We start from the raw sequence: 19,652 nt of genomic DNA, 5'->3' as shown, positions 1-19,652 counted from the left end.
TTGTTCTATATTTAGTCGAAGATGTATAAAGGGTCTTTTTAGTCCACCAGCATCAGGTGGTGGGCAATTCAAATCGCTTTTCGTCCATGGTCCGTCGTCAGGCCTTCCGTCTGTCCGTCCGTCATTCCGTACGTAAACATTTCTCGTTACCGCTATTTCTCAGAAAGGGCTGAAGGGATCTTTCGCAAATTTCATATGTAGGTTTCCCTATGGCCCTAGTTGTGTTTAATGCATTTTGGGACCGATCGGTCGACAAGATGCGGCCATCTTGGATTTTGATAGTTAAAGATTTTTACCGCTATTTCTCAGAAAGTGCTGAAGGAATATCTCACAAATTTCATATGTAGGTTTCCCTAGGGCCCTAATTAAGGATATAGCATTTTGACACCGATCGGTCAACAAGATGGCCGCCAGGCTGCTATCTTGGATTTTGATAGTTAAAAGTTTGTTTCCGCTATTTCTCAGAAAGTACTGAAGCGATCTCTCTGAAATTGTATATGTAGGTTCCCCTAGTTGTGCATATTGCATTTTTGGACCGATCAGTCAACAGGATGGCCGAGGGGTAGCCATCTTTGATTTTAATAGTTGAAATTTATTATATATCTCAGAAAGTACTGAAAGGATCTTCCTCAAATTTCTTATGTAATAATATGTAGTAAAGGTTTGAAAAGCAGAGAAAAGATCCCTCTTTCCATTGTCTAGACATAGATAAATCTTTGGTGGGCGCCAAGATCCCTCTGGGATCTCTTGTTTATACAAAGTGTGACGAAGAAGATGTAAATGTATAATTACAATGTTCACAATCTGACAATGCATTCTGCGATATGTTTCCAGTACAATATTTTATATTTTACAAAATAAAATATTGAAATTTATGATTTTCTCCTCAATTATTGATCTGCTCAGAACAAATCTCCTTGAAATGAGGATGATAGAAGTGTCTTCACACAACATTGCATTTCAATAAACGAAGTTGATTCATCCGTATAGGTCCTATTGATGTATTTATATTTCAATATTAGATATGGTCTTCTAGGGTCTTTACATCAGGTGACAGAAATGATGCTTTGTTTAAAATGTACTTGTCATTTAATATATCGTAACATATTTAGTAGCGAGTCTTCAGAATATGGCAATGATTCTGGCCAAACCGATTTGAAGGTTACATATTTATACCTATAATCTATGAAAGAATATTGTGATTATTTACAATTAACGGAGGTACAAGCATGAAAGACGGGTAAATGTTGGGGTAAACAAATGTGAGTAAGACTCCGGTTCTGTTTCATTGCTGACAATGACCGTTTAAGTAGAAAAGTCAACAAACTGATTCACCCTTTATGGATGACTGTGGATTATGGACGACTATAGATTATGGATGACTATAGATTATGGATGACTATGGATTATGGATAACTATGAATTATGGATAACTATGAATTATGGATGACTATGGATTATGGATGACTATGGATTATGGATGACTATGGATTATGGATGACTATGGATTATGGATGACTATGGATTGACTATGGATTATGGATGACTATGGATTATGGATGACTATTATGGATGACTATGGATTATGGATGACTATGGATAATGTTGCACTAGCAGTCACATGTTACAAACACATAGGTATAACTGATCAGCCTCAAAACATTATTAGTAATACCTCTAAAATCTACATTTACCCAGAAATTCCCAATTTAGTCTTGATAGAAAAATTTAAAATTCATACTGCTCCTTTTTTCTGATCAATGCTGGAATGTGAAGGTACTTTCTGAGATAACATAACGTTAAGACAGTGCAAATATTTAGAAAGCATACAGTTTGAAGCAGCTAGGATCATGACCAGTACTATTAAACCTGTCAGTAATGACCGTTATACAGTTTTTAGATTCTCATAAGATACACTTCGTTATAGAGGCAGAAAGGATAATATTCAATTTCATTATATTGTTCATGGGTAGTTCCCCCAATATGCTTCCAGCTCGCCATCATAATATTTACTCGTACAACACGAGGGAATCGACACTTTCACTTTCACTACATGCCGTACTAACCTTTACATAATATAAGACTCTTTCGTATGTGAATATGAAGGATACGGATATTCTACCCGAGGGTCACAAAATGTAGTAAAACCCGAGGCTTGCCGAGGGTTTTGCAACATTTTGTGATCCCGAGGGTAGAATATCCCTATCCTTCATATCCACTTATGAAAGAATATTTTTCTTTCATACCTCGACGTTTTATTGCAATTTTACAACTATAATATCCCGCCATTTTGAAATTAATTCGAAGAAATCCACGACATGAAAAATTACATGATATTCCGTTGTTCGCATCTTTTATAGTAAAACCAGGCAAGTTTCTGAAAGAAAAATGTGAATATTTTACTGAGGAAATAGAAATTTTGTAAACGCTGTGACGTCACGAAGCTTTATTGCATGGGTAGCCATGCAATACAGCCTCAGGCGGCATGAGTGTATTGCCCTGGACCAGCCAGTATTACACCTGTAGGTGTGAAAGAAAGTCCTTTCTACCATCTTCTGTTGACCAGTGGACTCGTTTCCAGATCCAATAAAACGTAACCGGTCTATTACAAGCCGCCACAACAAAATCATCAATGCTGATATCCCGACTGTCTATTGGTATCAATTGGATCCTTATATCACTTCGTTTGATATGAGGATCTGACAACATCCCATTAGGGGTCAAGGATGACCTTTGGAAATGCCATCAAATTGGCACTGCCAGAATCTTGACTGGGGACGAACTAGTTTGAAAAAGCTGTCCGAATTATTTTCGTGCACGTAGTCATCTCGCCCAAAGTCCATAACAATGCTAAATGTATATGCTTACTGGGACGAAATAGCTTTATAAATTGACGTAGAGGTGTGTAGAAAATGTATTTGATCTGGAGTACACGTGGTAAAAGGTCATCTGGGCGTGACCCCATATGGGATATTGTCAGATCCTATATTGAACGGAGTGGTTATGAGGATCTGTATTTTAATCAGATTGTATTGGTTTCATTGTAAAACTAGACATGGCCAGATTCACCACGCTCGTCTTTAAATACATTGCAGCTCCCTTAACTCTTATTCATACTATCGCAATATTGTTGTCAGTCCTCGTTGTTGACGTAACCAATTTGATGAGACTTTTAAACATTTCCTCCTCCTTGGGCGGCGATGGCCGAGTGGTTAAGGTGTCCCAATATATAGAGAATACATGGTATTTTACAATACAAGGTTTATTTTGGTGCTCGATACGGAAAGCCGAGATGGCTCGGCAAAGCCTCGTCATCTCGGCTTTCCTAAGTCTCGCACCAAAATAAACCTTGAATTGTAAGATACTAACCGTGTATTCTGTTTATCCTCGAACCATTTAGACATTCAAAACGATACAAATTGCCAGTTATTTACTTGGTTTCGCTCGAAGTGAAACGCTTCTTTGATGATAGGTGGGACACACTAAAGCCTTTTGCACAATTGCACACTAATTTAAAGTCAAGAACCTCAAGACGGCGTGCTAAAAGAATGGATAGTATGGAGGATTTCGTTTTTTCAAAAGAAAAAATGATGAAAAAAGCTGCAAACATGTCTCTGGAAGACGAATTTACTTGAGTGGATTTCTTGGTGTGAGATTATATGTAGATGTGTTCATGCTTCCGTATAACAGGCCCAATGTCATCCCTGAGACTGCAACAAATCCAACAATTGGAGCTGAAGGTGAAAATAGAAGAGAGACACTTGGTGCAACATCATCAAGACTTTCTATCAATGAAACGCCTCCCATTACTGACAATAGAGATGATAATAACTTTGAACAGATAACTGCTGGAACAGTGACACAGAGTATGAGGTTTGAGTGGGCCAGATTTAAATCTTTCTGGTCCTTTCCCTTGTCCTGCCCCATCGCACCAACTGCGTTAGCAAAGTCTGGATTTTACTATACAGGAAATGAGGACAATGTTTGCTGCTTCTGTTGTGGTGTGACACATGGAAACTGGCAGAAAGGGGAGTCTGTCTACACTGTGCATTATACAATATCCAAAACATGTCGGTGAGTTGTATTTTAATTATGGTTGAACCTTAATTGAATGTTAAAAGAAATCGACCCTAACAGCGTGTTCATACTTCAATGCATTGTAGATAATTACAAGAAGTGTAATTTGGATTTCGTAGGTTCATGCGAGGAGATGATGTTGGGAATGTCCCTATACATGGTCCTAATTCCACCCTAAACCAGAGATTTGGCATTGAAGGTAATTAAAGCTAGGCAAAACAGTATAATCACTATCCTAATTGATCTCATTTGTGAATTTTGTTGAATTCGAACATCGTTCTTCTGGATCATTGTGATTTTTATAAAGAGGTGTGCATTTAGAGAACATTTATACGAATATGCATGTTTTATAATCATGTCTCATTAAAGGCAAAATGTCTTTTATTTGTATATGTTTAAACATGGAAGTTTGAGATTATCACAATCGTGATCAACTTTTTGCTGAATCTTTTTGAATAAATTGTGGTCATATTGTTTAAACTCCTGCATCGATACTATACACTTGACCAAAGCATTAAAAGCAATATGCATATGATATTTAGCATATAAAGCATTAAGCTGATGGTACGGTTTCTAAATCTGTTTGTGTTTTTTCTCGACAGAAACAACATTAAACATCAGAGGAAAGAGAACTAACATCTTTACTACATACACCTGATAATTTAACATCGATCTTGTTTGGGACGAGAAAGAGATCGAGGAAACCCAGCATCACTTCCACAGGTCATACACTCAGCGCCTGATCTTCGGGAAACAACACCGAATAGATTTGGAGGTGACAGTCGTCAGAATGCTACTGATATCAGGAATGCTCTTAGAGGTGCATCTAATCATTAGATACTTGCAGAATAAAGACAACATTCTGTCAAATTATTGAATAATGTCCAGATGACGTTACTCATACAAATGTACAGACGTATGTTATATGAAGCATATGAACCGTATGCGTTTATCTGCACCTACAAATACATACCAATCAAATTCTACAAATATACCTGTCGGGATTATCGAAATTGTATTGTATATCTGGACCTTTCTGGGTTTGGGTTTTATTAAGCAATAAGTTGGGACATGGTTTCTGAAACACACCCTGTATTTGTCTACTCATAACCATGCCATCAAACCTTATCATTGTTCAGTAGATGTAAGGAAATTTCTTTTTCAACCTTTTTTGACAAAAGCTTCCGTTTGAAGCGTATAGTATTTTCAAATTACTAGTAACCTGCTTTATGGGTATAAATGTCATCTGAGACGAAGTTGTAAGTCAGTGTTTGATAGTCATGTAAACGGACTTTTGAACGCAAACAATAGTTATAACACAGATAGCTAGTTTTCGTGACAGTTCAGTATTATCTTCACCAGACCCGCTGTAAGTGATCCTGAAATAAATTGTATACTACAATGGGAGGTGTATACGAGATGGCAACGTCAGCGTCTGAACACGAAAAAGCAAATTCGTCGTTTTGTTTGATACATGATCTAGTTATAGATAGACAACAGGGGCCCCAATTCCTGCTATGAAATGTTTATCCTTACCAGTACCTTTCACAGATGGAATATCTTCATATCACGTCTTACGTGAACCACGGAAGCCTGCCGTTCTGTCAATAATATATTACATAAATACATGAAAATGCCCCAATATGCTTTATAAAAACACCAGAAATAAATGCATCCCTGGCCAAATTTTTCACCGTCTTCGGTAAAAGTTCTGCAAAATTTGTTCTGGGCAATATCTACATGAAACACCGCCCCGATAATACAATAACATGTCATTCTTCACATATATCAACACTAACCTGTTCACAACGACCTCACAATAAGTGTAATCCAAAGTCATTTTGAAAGTTTGCTGATGCATTTCAATCCAAGTGTTTTATATATAGGGGTACTATTTACATTGTATGTATTTATGCTATATAATTTTGACAGAACGCCAAGCTCCTGTGCTTGAAATTAACTAAGTTGATAAGGCCTAACCTTATGTATGACTACTGATTCGTAGATTGTTGTGTTGTTTGAAAAGTGTGGCAAAATATGCAAAAAATATTGTTTATTTCAGTTTAGTAGTTCCACATAATGTACATATTTCTGTCACCAAATAAACATGCCATTATGTTTACTAGCATCTATAGTATGTACTAGGAACGCTTGTTTCACTGGATTTGACTTTACAAAAACGTACAGATCGAGTCCTTTTTGTCCGTGTCATGCAAACGGTGGTTGTAGTTTATATCATGCAAATATGGCATATATGAAGGTATGATCTTAAATACTCCTATTATATACTGATAGGAACATTGATCATGGAACGAATACTAGTTTTGAGAATAAACCGTCGTTCATGGGACAAATCATGAAGATTTGTGGAAATGCTTTTAAATTTGCATGTTATAATCTATAGTCACCATTTGCACGCCAATATCAAGAATGACTCGATATGTATGTTTAAAGCTGACTCTGTTCAAGCAAGCGCTCTCGGTAGTTGTTAGGTTGCAAAGGGTAAGTATGCAAAACTGGCTAAGACTGTGTATAAGAAAGGACTAGATGGGTAAAAAAGTGTGATTTTCATAATATTGTGTATGTGCCTAAATGTAAATATTTTACATGGTAATTGCATCACGTTTTTAATAATCCCACTAAAAGATTTGACTGGATTTAGTTATTGGTTTGAATACATATCAGTTCAATATTTTACATATCATATAATTATGACTAAAAGCGCTTATTACCATTTTCACATAATGAAACTTCACACCAATCTTTTGATATAGATTGAAGACAACAAACCAAAACTAGATGTATATGCGAACCAGCAAATGTCGCCAAATCAATACCACCCAAGTAAACTTTCTCAACGTCAACGACAGCAAGAACAACAACAACGACGGCCAGAGGAAGGAACTGATAATAACTTAGTGGTTAACGAAGCAAGTCCTCAATTTCCTGGCTATGCGTCCATAACAGAGAGACGAAACTCCTTCAATTGCTCTCATATGTCTCGTGTGGCCCGGCAAATGGCAACGGCAGGTTTCTTTTATGCTGGTAGGTAATCGGTTTCCATGGAAGAAAACAGTTTTACACGTACATAATCACTTTCGTCATGACATGCTGCCTTCAGCGGATTGCGTATATATATATATATTTTTTAATTTTCATCGTTATATGTAACTAGACCTCACATATTCGTGTATTAAAACAAATATGTCCTCAAATCCTGTATTTCCAACTAGAGTCATTACATTTCTCCAAAATCCTAGAAAATAATATGTTCTGTAAACAATCCATATGTCTGGTGTCTGTTCAGGCAAAGCAAGGGTGTCCCGGTACATGTATTTACCAGTACTTACATCATTTTTTATTTTAATTTTTCGTTGTGTTTTCTTTCGCATCATAACTCCGTTTAAATTAGGTATGGTAAATAATGAAAAAACCAAATATGCTTTTCTTTTAGAAATTTGACCACATTTCGAACTTGAGAACGCACCTTAATAAAGTATGTTTCCTAGCTGAAGTATTTACTGGTACATTACGTTGGTCTTATAACTGACAGCATGAGACAATTCATATAAAATATTTGAGATTTAATTTTAATGCAAAGCAACCAGATTATAAAAGCTTTTGGGTGCACAATGAAAGTTATAATTGCATACCTAAAGGAAAGTCATTATTGGCTGTATGAGAAATTGTGTTTAAATCACAATTATGATAAAGCCATGATCTATTATAGGATTTGGAGATCATGTTAGCTGCTTCTTTTGTGGAGGATACCTTAGAAATTGGAACCTTGAAGAAGACGATCCATGGGTTGAACACGCCCGCTGTTACCCAAACTGTGCTTACGTAAAAGAAAATAAAGGTCAACCCTTCATCAACAGGGTACTTCGTGGAGAACGAGAGTTGGTATGCTTAGAATACATAGGTCTATTCAATTTAGAAAAAAAACCCAGAAATTTTTATATCGTCGATACAATTAAATGACTTCGAATTCATCGATATGCACTTTAAAACATGTACCTGTGAGTTACATAATTAGATTCACATAATATGTATCCAATGGTTGTAATAAGCTCACATATGGTGACTGTTTTTCCACCATCTTGCATTGTCGAATCGTGGCATTTATAGTTATACTATACAGAGAAAAATGAAATTGGTGTGAATGATAATTTCTCTTAACCTATAATTTTAGACGTTACCCAACGAATACCTCTGTACCACACCAGGAGCATCTATCACAACATCGACTTCATCCGTTCAGACAGCCAGAATAATGGACAGACAAGCTAGTGCAATCACGGATACAACATTGGTAAATGTCCCTACTACAACAATACATCGACAAACAGAGAGATCAGGTATTCTACTTACAGTCAGCTTAAAACTTGTACATCTTCCGTACCTTTTGTACAATTTTCTAAGATAATAGGTAGTGAAATCTACATGTAAACTTTACTTATCAACATAACTTACTAAAGTAAATCAATCAACTATAAAGGTTATAATTATGGTACGTTTGTATTTTTGTTTTAGTTACTGCTAAAGACATGAGTTCCACAGCTGTACGCTCCATCAGGGAAATGGGCTACACTGAAGAAGTGATCAGAATGACGATTCAACAATTACGGCGTAACTTGGGTAAAACAAATTAATCACAAGGAAAGTTGTACAGTGATTGTGTAAATGATAATGCATAATCTAGGGGGAAATGTTTACTGTACTTTGGCTGTTAACCATGGATTTAGATGGAATTGTTGGTACACTTTGCAGTTTGGTGATCATGTTCATATATTATCTATGTATAATAGATTGAAGCCAACACTACTAAGGCACATATTTACTGTTACGTAGGTTCTATTCTATTGCTTATAATTACTTTAACAACAACAGAACAGCATACAATTAATAATGTAATTCGTATGATATATGACATTTACCTTCATACTTTATCTATGTTCAGTTATGTTTGTTGACCGCGCTTTGACAAGGCATCGGAAAAATTCACCAATGATCGTTCTTACTTCGTTTTCACAGCCATAAGCCTACATTTACAATGAAACTTTGTTATGTCACCTGTCATGCATTTAACTCTCGTGTGTGTAGAACTCTTTGTAGAATATACGTTATATATCCGTTTACTTTTCTAGCTCTGTACCATTATCAACCGAAGCGTTAATGGAGGTCCTTTTGGGTTTTGATGATGATATACCTCCAGAAGGCCAAAACATTACCCTAGCTCTCCAAACGGAAACCCCTCCAAGCCATGAGAACACTTCTTTTGGTAATACTCTCCACCCGATCCCTAGATAGGAACAGAAGCGACCAATCCTAACAACGTAGGATTGTAGGAATGGTCTACCGATACTAATGTGTTTGATATTATAGGTTTTCGGTTTCGAGTTTATGGATTTGTGTATATATTATCTAAGCGTAGTTTTGCAGAGTATGTTTCTCGGCATGCTGAAAAAAGTTTCGAATTATTATTACGATTAATAGAAAAATACTAAAACCGTAAATTTTTTCGGCTTGGCTTTCAAGGTGTTCGGAGGAATGGTTTTTTTCGCGCTTTAGTCTATTAGTATAATATATGTCTCCCTTTTGAATAACCGATGACGATGTATTTGTGTTCTAAAATACTCTAATTAAGTTTTTTATTATTAAAATTTTATTGTTTTTGCCTAAGAATGAGATACTTGTGTCGCCTCAAAAAGGATATTTGAAATTATATTTATTTCTGATATTTGTATAATCCATCCAAGACGAAAACAACCAGCTGAAGGAGAGATGAAATGTAAGATCTGTATGGACAACCTGGTGTGTATATTTTTCCTGCCCTGTGGACGTCTCTGTTGTTGTGCTGAATGTGCACCAGCTATGGTCAAATGTCCAATATGTAATAAGTTCATACGTGGCTCTTTGAAGACTTATTTATCGTAGCTAGGTATACTGTACAGAGACTGCAGCTAATAGTAAAAACAACAGAGATAAGAAAATGTTGTTAAAGTCGTTTTATTAATGGCATACATAAAACTGTGACAGTATAAAAAGTGAATACATAAATATGAAGTACGATTACATCTGATTATATGCTTTGTACACAGATGGGATACAAAAAATTGGCACAAACAAATAGTGATAAACTGTAAAAAGAAATACAGGCACATAGTTAACGAACGTCTGAAATGTAAACGTATAAAACGCCCATCAGATTGGTCTTCCATATATGTGAATGACGCTGATTAGTCCGGCAAAACCGACTACGCGCTGACTGACCCTGTGATAGTGCATAATACATTCTTACATTAAATATACGGTTTTACCTCCCTAAATAAATATGCTTTATTGTACCAATAAATTAAATTGATGGTAGCTAGGTATGATGTACAGAGACTGCAGCTAATTTTGTCGAAACATCGTAAAAACAACTGGGACCTATTTATGAATCATGAATCGGTTAAATGCTACCTAGTTGAAAATTATAACCAACTACTCAACATCCAGTTATCTATTAAAGAGTTCAATGTATGATCCGTTTGTAAGAACAATGTTCTAAAGAATATCCATACTAAAACAATTATACAAAAAAAAAAAAAAAAAAAAAAGTGAAGATTATGTGAATATCAATTTTTATTTCATATGAATATAGTTTTGTTTGGACATTTTTAGTTAATCAAATGACACAGTCTGAGATAACCTTGCGATTGTAAGATATCTCAGTTGTAATTGGAATTATTTTTATCTGGAATAGAATAAATATACACTGTGGAGTGTGTACCCATGCAGGCATTTTCGTTGAGTACATACTCATAGCACGGTACTAGCGTCTGAGTCCTAAACGTTCTACCTCTAACCTCCATGTTTTTGTTTATTACTATACCACCTGAATCTGTTTGCAGTGGCTGTACACTGAGAATTTCTACAGCGTGTTGTGGATTACACACTTATCACACACCATGGTTCCAATATCAATATTTGGTGAGGATTTTGACGTATATCGCGAATGCTGAAAACTCGATAACATAAAAATAATCGCAAAGAGACAAACATTCCGAGCATTAATTTTTGATACCTTACCTGTAATAGCACTTTCCGAGTTTCTTCATGAATGTGTTTCTCCTGTATTCAACACAATAGGTGCATGTATGTGTTAGCCCGAAGTACATCAGAGTGGTAGCGCATGTGTTCTTACAATAGATATGAGAAACACAACTCCTGTTTGTCCTGTTCAACACAATTATGAGCTTTGTGGTCAATTCTTTCATTGTATATATGGATCAACAGTTGTATGACTGAGTTGTGCTATAACACCTATTATCAAGCGACTAATGTTTTTCGCTGTATTTTATCTTTATAGTTTGTTTGTTTGACTGTGTTCTTATAGCATGAGTGCCATAATTATGAACTAGATATCGACAGACAAATTAGCAGACAATTAGTACAGAAATTAAGCTTCATAAGACCAAATTCTATCTGTACTTCAATTCATGGAGATATCTTATATGGAAAATTTACTTTATATTCTTATGGGGCATCAATCTGAGATAACTTGAGTTTGTAAGTTATCTCAGTTTTTCACTGGAAAGGCTACAATATTTCTTGAATCTTGATTTTAGAATTATCTTGTCTGTAATATGCACATTTTGTACATACTAAACATAATGCGTCGATAGAGATAATGATGCTTACGTAATTTGTTTACAAACAATGAGTTATAAACAGTTTTCAAAACATCCCATGTTCTATCAAAGAATTAAGTTTATGATCAAGTATTATCTGTGATATCTCGTTCTATTGTTGTCTTAGTAAAAAATGATTATTAATCATCAATTCGTTTTGTCATTATCTTATGACCAAGTTTATTTATTTCATTCCTCTGCTGATACATATCAAGTGTTCGTATTTTTTGTTTTATTGTTTATTAGTTTTGTTTGCTATTTTTTTATTTTCTATTAGGTACATCATTAGTCCTAATATGAGGTGAGCCTTTGAATGAGCTAGTATAGCTACCTAATCAAACCCCCTTATAACACAAATAATATACCAGCTAAAGGAATACAACTGTGTCCGCCCAAACAGTTTTAATTTAGGATACACATTTAACAGCACAATTGGAATATATGACACTGTTGAGTCATATTCTAAATCAGATCATTCGTTGTTCAGTGTTTATTTTATGTTTTTTTGTAATTGATTTTAAATTAACCAGGTAAGTGATGCAGTCCCTTTTTGGTCTTTTGTTATCAGATGTATTTCAGATTGACATTTTCGTACCTTTGCTATCAAATGAAATAAAGGCCTTCAAATCGATACTTATGTCAGTGTTAGTTTTTATTGTAAATTTTTTAGATGGCAGGGACGTTTGCAGAAATTCTGTACTATCATATCTCTATTGCTATTCGTACATCTAAATATCAATTTCATAATGCTATAATTACAATGTACTCTAAATCAACTGAGAAGAGGTTGATGAAGAGAGTTTCTTTCAAATCAATAAATGACATTTAAACTGTTATCAAGATATCGGGCCGACCATCACTATGTCATTGAAAGTCGTTTTTGAGGACGTAGATGGTTGGTGCAGTTGGTGTTAGCCACAATTATGTTAAATGTGGCTAGGCGATTGGGTGTCCGTAGAATATAAATTCGAGGCCGGGATAGGGAACGAGTCCTAAAATTATCATCCTTCTTCACTTATGTTTCTGAGATGATATCTAAAAAGATAGAAACGACTTTAACGAAATCTATGCTAAATTCTACTGTAGGTTCTCTCCAGTCGCTGCGTTAAATATTTTTGTAAAATCTGATTCAAAAAACGAATTTTCTACTAACAATCATTTTAAAATTGACATAAAATACATAAAGACATAAATTATAGCAAATGGGTCTCCCTTAGTTTTACAAATGAGTGTGACGGACCATGAGACAGTCTTGACAGGGAAAACCTTCCTAGTTTCGAACACGAGATGTAAACAGGAAATAACTGGACGACAGCGTATTAGAGCAAATAGTCGTACGACTTCTTACGAAGAAGTGAAAGTTAGGATAAGAGTAGAGCACCACGTAATATCACTAGGAGACGAAATAATCAGATCAGGTTAACTGTACAATGAGAAACAAAAGCCGCAATGGATGCAGAGATTGTCGGGGATTCCGTTGGACAAGTGGTAAGTTAATGCGACAGGGCCTCATTTACAGCTTGCATCATTTTAATCGAATGATATTAAATAATTACATGTTTTATCTTTGATCTACTCTACATATTTCATTAAATCTACCCCTTGCTTTGACGACAGCTATCATATTAGTATTCTGTGATGTAGTATCGACTTAGTATTGACATCTTCGATTTGTTGATGCTAATAAACGGCCTCTTTTTGAAAATAGGTCGACTCACTATAACTAAAATAAATCTTGCCTTTGCGATATTTTTAAGAAGAGTATTGTCCTGGGCAACTTGGGCAACTTGGTGTGATATATGGTGATATATTTGGAGATATTGGAGATAAAAGATACGCCCAGAGGGAGTGCAATTCCATTCTCCTTGCATTTTCTTAGATCTAGCCTACATTTAATTGTTCAAAAGATTGCATAAGCTAGATGCATGGATATATGCAGGCTACATTCTTAAGAATTACAACAGGAAGTGTGACTGTCGAACTATGATTGTTTGTCGGGCTCTATCCGGTTATAACATCTTGTGCAATGTGTTCATTAATACAAAAGTTATATATCAAAATTATGATCTTATCTTTCTATGATAATGAAATGAATGGTTGTATGTTCGATAGGAATATCATACATTCGTAAAGTGTTCATTTTGTAAAATACATAGTTATATTTCAGATCGAATAATGTCTTGGTGAAATGTTATTCATATCGTCGAATGCTTTCAAATAATTCCAGGATGGACAGCCACAATAATGAAGGCATGTTGGATTAACGTTTTGGTGAAATATGGCTAATGTGTTGGATAACCCAATATTTATATAGTAAAGATGCGGTTTATAATCAAACATAACGATAAGACGATGCACAGAAGATACACTTTATGTATGTACATGATGACAAAAATGACATAAAAGGGCAGATATTTTGTCATTGAATAACATTATGCATAGCTTATATCCAATTCAAATATACTTTGAAATATTAACAAAATCACGAAAACTTAATGTTGATGAGGTTATTTTTGTTTTATCCCAAAAGCGATCCCCTTCATAGTGTAATAAATATATATCTTTAAAAGAAGTACATGTATTTTTTTTCAAAATTATGCAGTAATAGAAGACCCTATAACATACTATAGGATGTATCGCTACCAAAGGATTTGGTACATGCAAGTTTAAAATTACATAGCCATGTTTATCACAATCATTATAAAGGTTTTTCATATCAATTCTCATTTGTGAATAAATGTTGGTCACATTGTTAAACATGCCAAAAAAATGCTATACAATTCAAACATTGAATGAATAGTACGTTTACACTTACAGAAATAACTTTAACGCCAGAAGAAAGAGAACTAACCTCTTTACTTCAGACACCTGCCAGTGTAACATCGATTTTGCTTGGACGACAAAGAGATCAAGGGAACCCAGCATCACTTCAACAGTCCCTATCCCCAGTGCCTGATCTTCGGGAAACAATCCCGAATAGATTTTGGAAGTGGCAGTGTCTTTAGAGGTGGATCTAATCTGCCAACAACGCAAACATTTAATGCAGGTTCTTCTTCAGCATCTCAGACAAATACTCAACAACCCCTTACCCCATCGTCTGATCCTAGTCAGACCACAACTCAAACAGCACAAGTGTCAGATCCTCAGCGGACATCAGCGGCTCCTAACACATCATCTGTATCACAGTCTGCAGTCAGTCAACCAAACCAAGTTGCCAGACAATCACAAATGGATACAATCGCAAACCAGCAGCGGCCACCTAATCAACAACAGCCAGGTACACTCGCTCAACGTCAACATCACCAACAGCAAGAGAACCAGCAGCGACAGGGCGTAGGAGGGGCTGATGATGGTAACCTAGGGGTCAACACAACAAGGCCCCGCTACCCTAACTACGCTGTCCTGACAGTAAGGTCAAGTACATTCCATGGTTTTCCTAACCATCTGGATCAGACACCCCGACAGATGGCCAGGCAGGCTTCTTTTATGCAGGTGTGTATACTTTTTGTTTCGGTTCAATTTCAATCACACTTTGTCATTGCAACTTTGTACCTTGTACCAGGATAAGGCTATGGAAACCTTCTTTTTTTATCTTCAATATTTCTCTAATAAATCTTTTGGAACATTTGGAAGTACGTTTATTTTTATGGTTTTCAGTGCCTGAATGATGCAAAATGAGGTCAATATGACCTTGGCCTAATTAAAGAAGAAAAATGTTGATATCTGTATTCCTTTATCTTTAGCCATAGGGCTTTACATTGTTCACCAAGCTAGACAGGGTGATAACCAAAGGAAAAGAAACATATGCAGGATGTTATGTTTAGTTGTGAACTCTAACTTGTCATGTAATGTCAGGTTGGTGACCCCATTCTTATTCATGTCCAATCAGTAAATGAAACCTTGACATCTTTGTGGATTAGTTGACAAATTGTATGTTAACAGTATTATATAATATACAGGTTATGCAGATTACGTAAGATGTTCTTTTGTGGAGGGGGCCTTAGAAACTGGGAACCTGGAAATGATCCTTGGATTGAACATGCCCGCTGGTTTCCACGCTGTGTTTATGTTAAACAAAACAAAAGGTCAACCCTTCATTAACATCGTACTTCAGAGACAACGGAGTTGGTAAGTGTAACACTTGATGGTACTAACCTCCCATCAAGCCTTATCTTATTTATTCATTACGAACAATAAACATTGTTCAGTAGAAGCAATGGAATATATATTTTTAACCCTATATTCATTGCACATTTTGACAAAAGTTTCAATTTGAAGGAATGGGGGTTTGTAAGTATAGACTTTGTTGATATTTTGCATGTATCAGGTGGTCCTCTAATTAAAGAGTGTATCTAACAATATTAAAAAAGTCAACAGTGCATGTATAATATACTGATGCGCCCATTGACTTTTTAGGCCTTTTGTGTGACCTTCTGTGTGACCTTCTGTGTAATTTTCTGTAAGCCATCTTATCTTCGTGGTCACTCAATTTTATGTTGTTTTCATATATAACATTATTTACCATGTTTTCTAGATTACAAAACAAAAACAATATTATTATCCTTCAAATGAATTATGTTAACAGTCTAATTTTTAGTCCCTTGCCGGTGAAACCGGAGGGGACTGTAGTGCTTGTTTCCGTCTGTATGTCGGATTCGGTTTCCTGATGATAACTTAAGAACTAATAGATGGATGTTAATCAAACTTCACACAATGGTAGCATATGGGAAAATACAGCAGCTTGGGATTGAATTTGGGATCAAAAAGTCAACTACAAAGGTCACTCTTACTTAAATCAGATTGTTTCACAAAATATTAGTGTCCAGACGATAACTTCAGAAAACATCAACGGATCTTGAGCAAACTTCATACAGTGGTAGCATAGGAAAACATATAGCTTGGGAAGTAATTTGGAGTTGAAAGGTCATTACAAAGGCCATTGTCACTAAAAAATAATGTTTAAAAAATTTCGGTTTCAGACGATAACTTGAGAAAACATCGACGGTTTTTTGATCAAATTTTACACAATCGTAGCATATGAGAAAATACATGCAAAAACTTCATACAATGATGGATAACTAAGCAATAATAACCTGTCATAGATAAGAAAATGTAACTGACAGCAGGGGACATGTGTTGCTTGCAACACTTACTACTGCAAGATTGAAATCTTCGAAAAAAGTATAGTTATTCCAGGAAATAAAACAAAATAATGACTGCATTTAATTTTGCTGCATCCGTCAAAACAGGTGACTTTTGAATAATGAATAACTTCACTTTTGGCCGGGTAGAGTAAAGTTGGAGAGTTATTTGTTATTCCGAATAACGAATAACTGTCTAACTTTACCTTGCTAGTACAGTATTTTAATGTAGAATTCCATACATCTGGTGTAAATAAATGACTTGCATTGTAGACATCTGCTCTAAATTGATTAAACCACCAGATCCAATTTGAAAATTGCTTTGCAGAAACCTTTTTCTTTGTCTAATTGACTGAAATCATGTTCTATGTATGTCATTATGTTGATATATAACTTAAATAATTCTGCCATTGTTTTTGCCATTGTTTTATTGTATGGATAATTTAGACACTACCCAATTTTAAGCCATAAGCGTTGTATTCAATGTCGATGAGCTGATTACATACATTACCAGTGTTTTCTAGCCTGTCATCTTCATAACCCATCCTTGGCCAAGTTCAAATCAGAACAATAGGTTCAAGATGTGGGATCTCCTCAATCTAACATATCTATAAACTGTTCCAGACTTCTTCGCATAATGGAAACTTGCACCAGATCCACATTATTCGAATTGTGGAATCGTTCTCCCTTACACATACTCCATAATTTGAAAGTACCATTCATTAATCAAGTTTACCCTCATGCCCCATAAATGGCACAGGTGATTATCATCGAGGTCATTAATGAGCCATTAACATGTTAAAATGTTTTTCATTGGTCTGACTTTCCCACTCCCTTGAAGTGCTGTGTGTCACATCTGGTGTATGCGTAAAGAGACAAATGAAGACTCTCCAGAAATCAACCCTCCTACAGTCTAACAAACAATACAACAACAAACACGCCCATCAGGTAATACTTACAAATATGGCACAACAACTCGACAGATGTCGTCTGCATCTCATGTATAATCTTTTGAGGAAAAAGTTGTAGGAAGGTGAAGGATGTCATATAGTCGTTGAGAATGAGTAGTTAAAGTATTAATGATAAACATGCTACACGCAGTCATATCACATTGCAACCTCAACAGCTAACACGGAAACTCGTCCCGCGGCAACAATACAACAACAAACACGTCCATCAGGCATACTACGTTCAGTCAGTATGGATCTTATCCGATAGCTGCCTTATATTTTGTACAATCATTTTAGACATTAGATAATAGACTCTGCAGGTGGATTTGTGTACTTTAAAATACGAACTTTAATTTTAATGTATACATTATATAGTTAATTCAATATTGATGAACAGTTTTAAAGGTTTGCATGTAATTCTGTCGTCATCATCGTCATAGGCATATTTTACCTCTTCGACAAGCTCTAAGGGGGTTAAAAAGCGCATGATGTAATGCCATATTAAGATAATTGGTTAACATGCCTAAACGTCTCCCTTAACGATTGAGATTTATAATTGCAAATATTCTGTACTAGGTATAAAAGCTATTTGATACATAACGATATAAATATCGCTAAAATACCACTAAAATCAGCTAACAAAGTTTAAAGATGCTCCACCGCCGACAGAGCATAAATGATATTCATCATTCGAACAATAATTTGTGTTTAATCGTGTATATATATGCCTAATTAACACACAAAAAATAATTTAAATAATTTGTTTCGCCTTTGGTGCATGCGCAATCAGTACTTCATTTCATATAGAATATAGTGCCACGGAATTTTTTCGGGATGCAATTAATTATTTTTCATATTTTTAACTTGAAGTAACATTAGAAGCTCAAACTTTTCAATGGTGGTAATGGTGTAAAGTAAGTATCTTTTGTAACAGAAGAAAAATACTAAATCGTCTGCTCCTATTTTTGATAGTGATAAAATGTCATTTGTCAGCGGTGGAGCATCTTTAAGGAATATGACCATTCAGATAAAGTTGATGAAACACCTGTGAAATTGAGAGACAAGGGTAAATATTGATGCATTGGACGGAACATAAATGACAAAAAATGCTGTTAACCAATTATTTTCCGCGAACGATTTGCTTAATGATTTTCGTGAAAATCTGCAGTATCATCGTGATTAATATCTACCTCACTTATGTTCAAATGTATTTCCATTAAAATTTTCAAAAAAATCTGAACAAACTTATTTTGAAATGGAAAGCTTGCAACAGAGTTTGTAGTGTTCATAAAACTCAAAGATAGCATTATTAGTAATATTTGCTTAGATATCTATTTGAGAATTATTGCAACAGTCAATCAGTGGATTTTATTTAAAAAAATCTTTTGAAAAATATGTGTTGTAAGATTGTAACAATCATTCAAATATTTATCCCCGGGTTCATTTTCAAATAATTACTACAAAATGAAATAGTTTTGATATCATAATGGTGTGTGATTTAATGCCTTAATTTAACATTTGAAAATATTTTCTAGCAATGTTTCCACATATAGCCCGCAACGGCATATAGTCCGTATTGGGCATCTTCTGGAGTAAAAAAATCGTATAGCCCGCGGGCTAGAAAATGGGCTACAGTGATGAAGTGATTAAAGCAGCGATTCAAAAATTATGACGTAATTAAGGTAAAGTTCAACAACCAATCTTTGATATAAGAAAAGAGGTAGCATCTACAATACAACATAAGATATGTGGTGTGAAGCAAAATTGTATTTCCTTTTTGTTTCTATCATTTTGACTCAAAAGTATTT

General features: G+C 35.1%; 3 protein-coding genes across 7 annotated transcripts in view; all 3 read left to right on the top strand.

Moving 5' to 3' along the window:
* Positions 1-9,358, top strand: part of LOC138329998 (E3 ubiquitin-protein ligase XIAP-like) — a 72,111-nt gene extending 62,753 nt beyond the window's left edge. Inside the window, exons 6-9 of the mRNA XM_069277341.1 lie at positions 6,852-7,122; positions 7,808-7,980; positions 8,270-8,435; positions 8,611-9,358. Of these exons, the coding sequence (XP_069133442.1) occupies positions 6,852-7,122; positions 7,808-7,980; positions 8,270-8,435; positions 8,611-8,729 (729 nt within the window). The 3' untranslated portion in view covers positions 8,730-9,358. The remainder of the gene's footprint in view (positions 1-6,851; positions 7,123-7,807; positions 7,981-8,269; positions 8,436-8,610) is intronic.
* Positions 1-19,652, top strand: part of LOC138330024 (uncharacterized) — a 143,809-nt gene that overhangs the window by 28,683 nt on the left and 95,474 nt on the right. The gene's annotated exons all lie outside the window — the stretch shown is intronic.
* The window catches only part of LOC138328293 (baculoviral IAP repeat-containing protein 8-like), a 76,537-nt gene that overhangs the window by 50,703 nt on the left and 6,182 nt on the right, over positions 1-19,652 (top strand). The window contains 5 exon segments of the mRNA XM_069275070.1: positions 14,571-15,222; positions 15,225-15,245; positions 15,713-15,733; positions 15,736-15,849; positions 18,830-18,910. Coding sequence (XP_069131171.1) covers positions 14,982-15,222; positions 15,225-15,245; positions 15,713-15,733; positions 15,736-15,849; positions 18,830-18,910 — 478 coding nt within the window. The 5' untranslated portion in view covers positions 14,571-14,981.

This window comes from Argopecten irradians, chromosome 1 (genome assembly GCF_041381155.1).
Source record: "Argopecten irradians isolate NY chromosome 1, Ai_NY, whole genome shotgun sequence".
Taxonomy (NCBI): domain Eukaryota; kingdom Metazoa; phylum Mollusca; class Bivalvia; order Pectinida; family Pectinidae; genus Argopecten; species Argopecten irradians.
The sequence above is the reverse complement of the archived record's forward strand: the minus strand, read 5'-3'. Positions and strand labels throughout refer to the sequence as shown.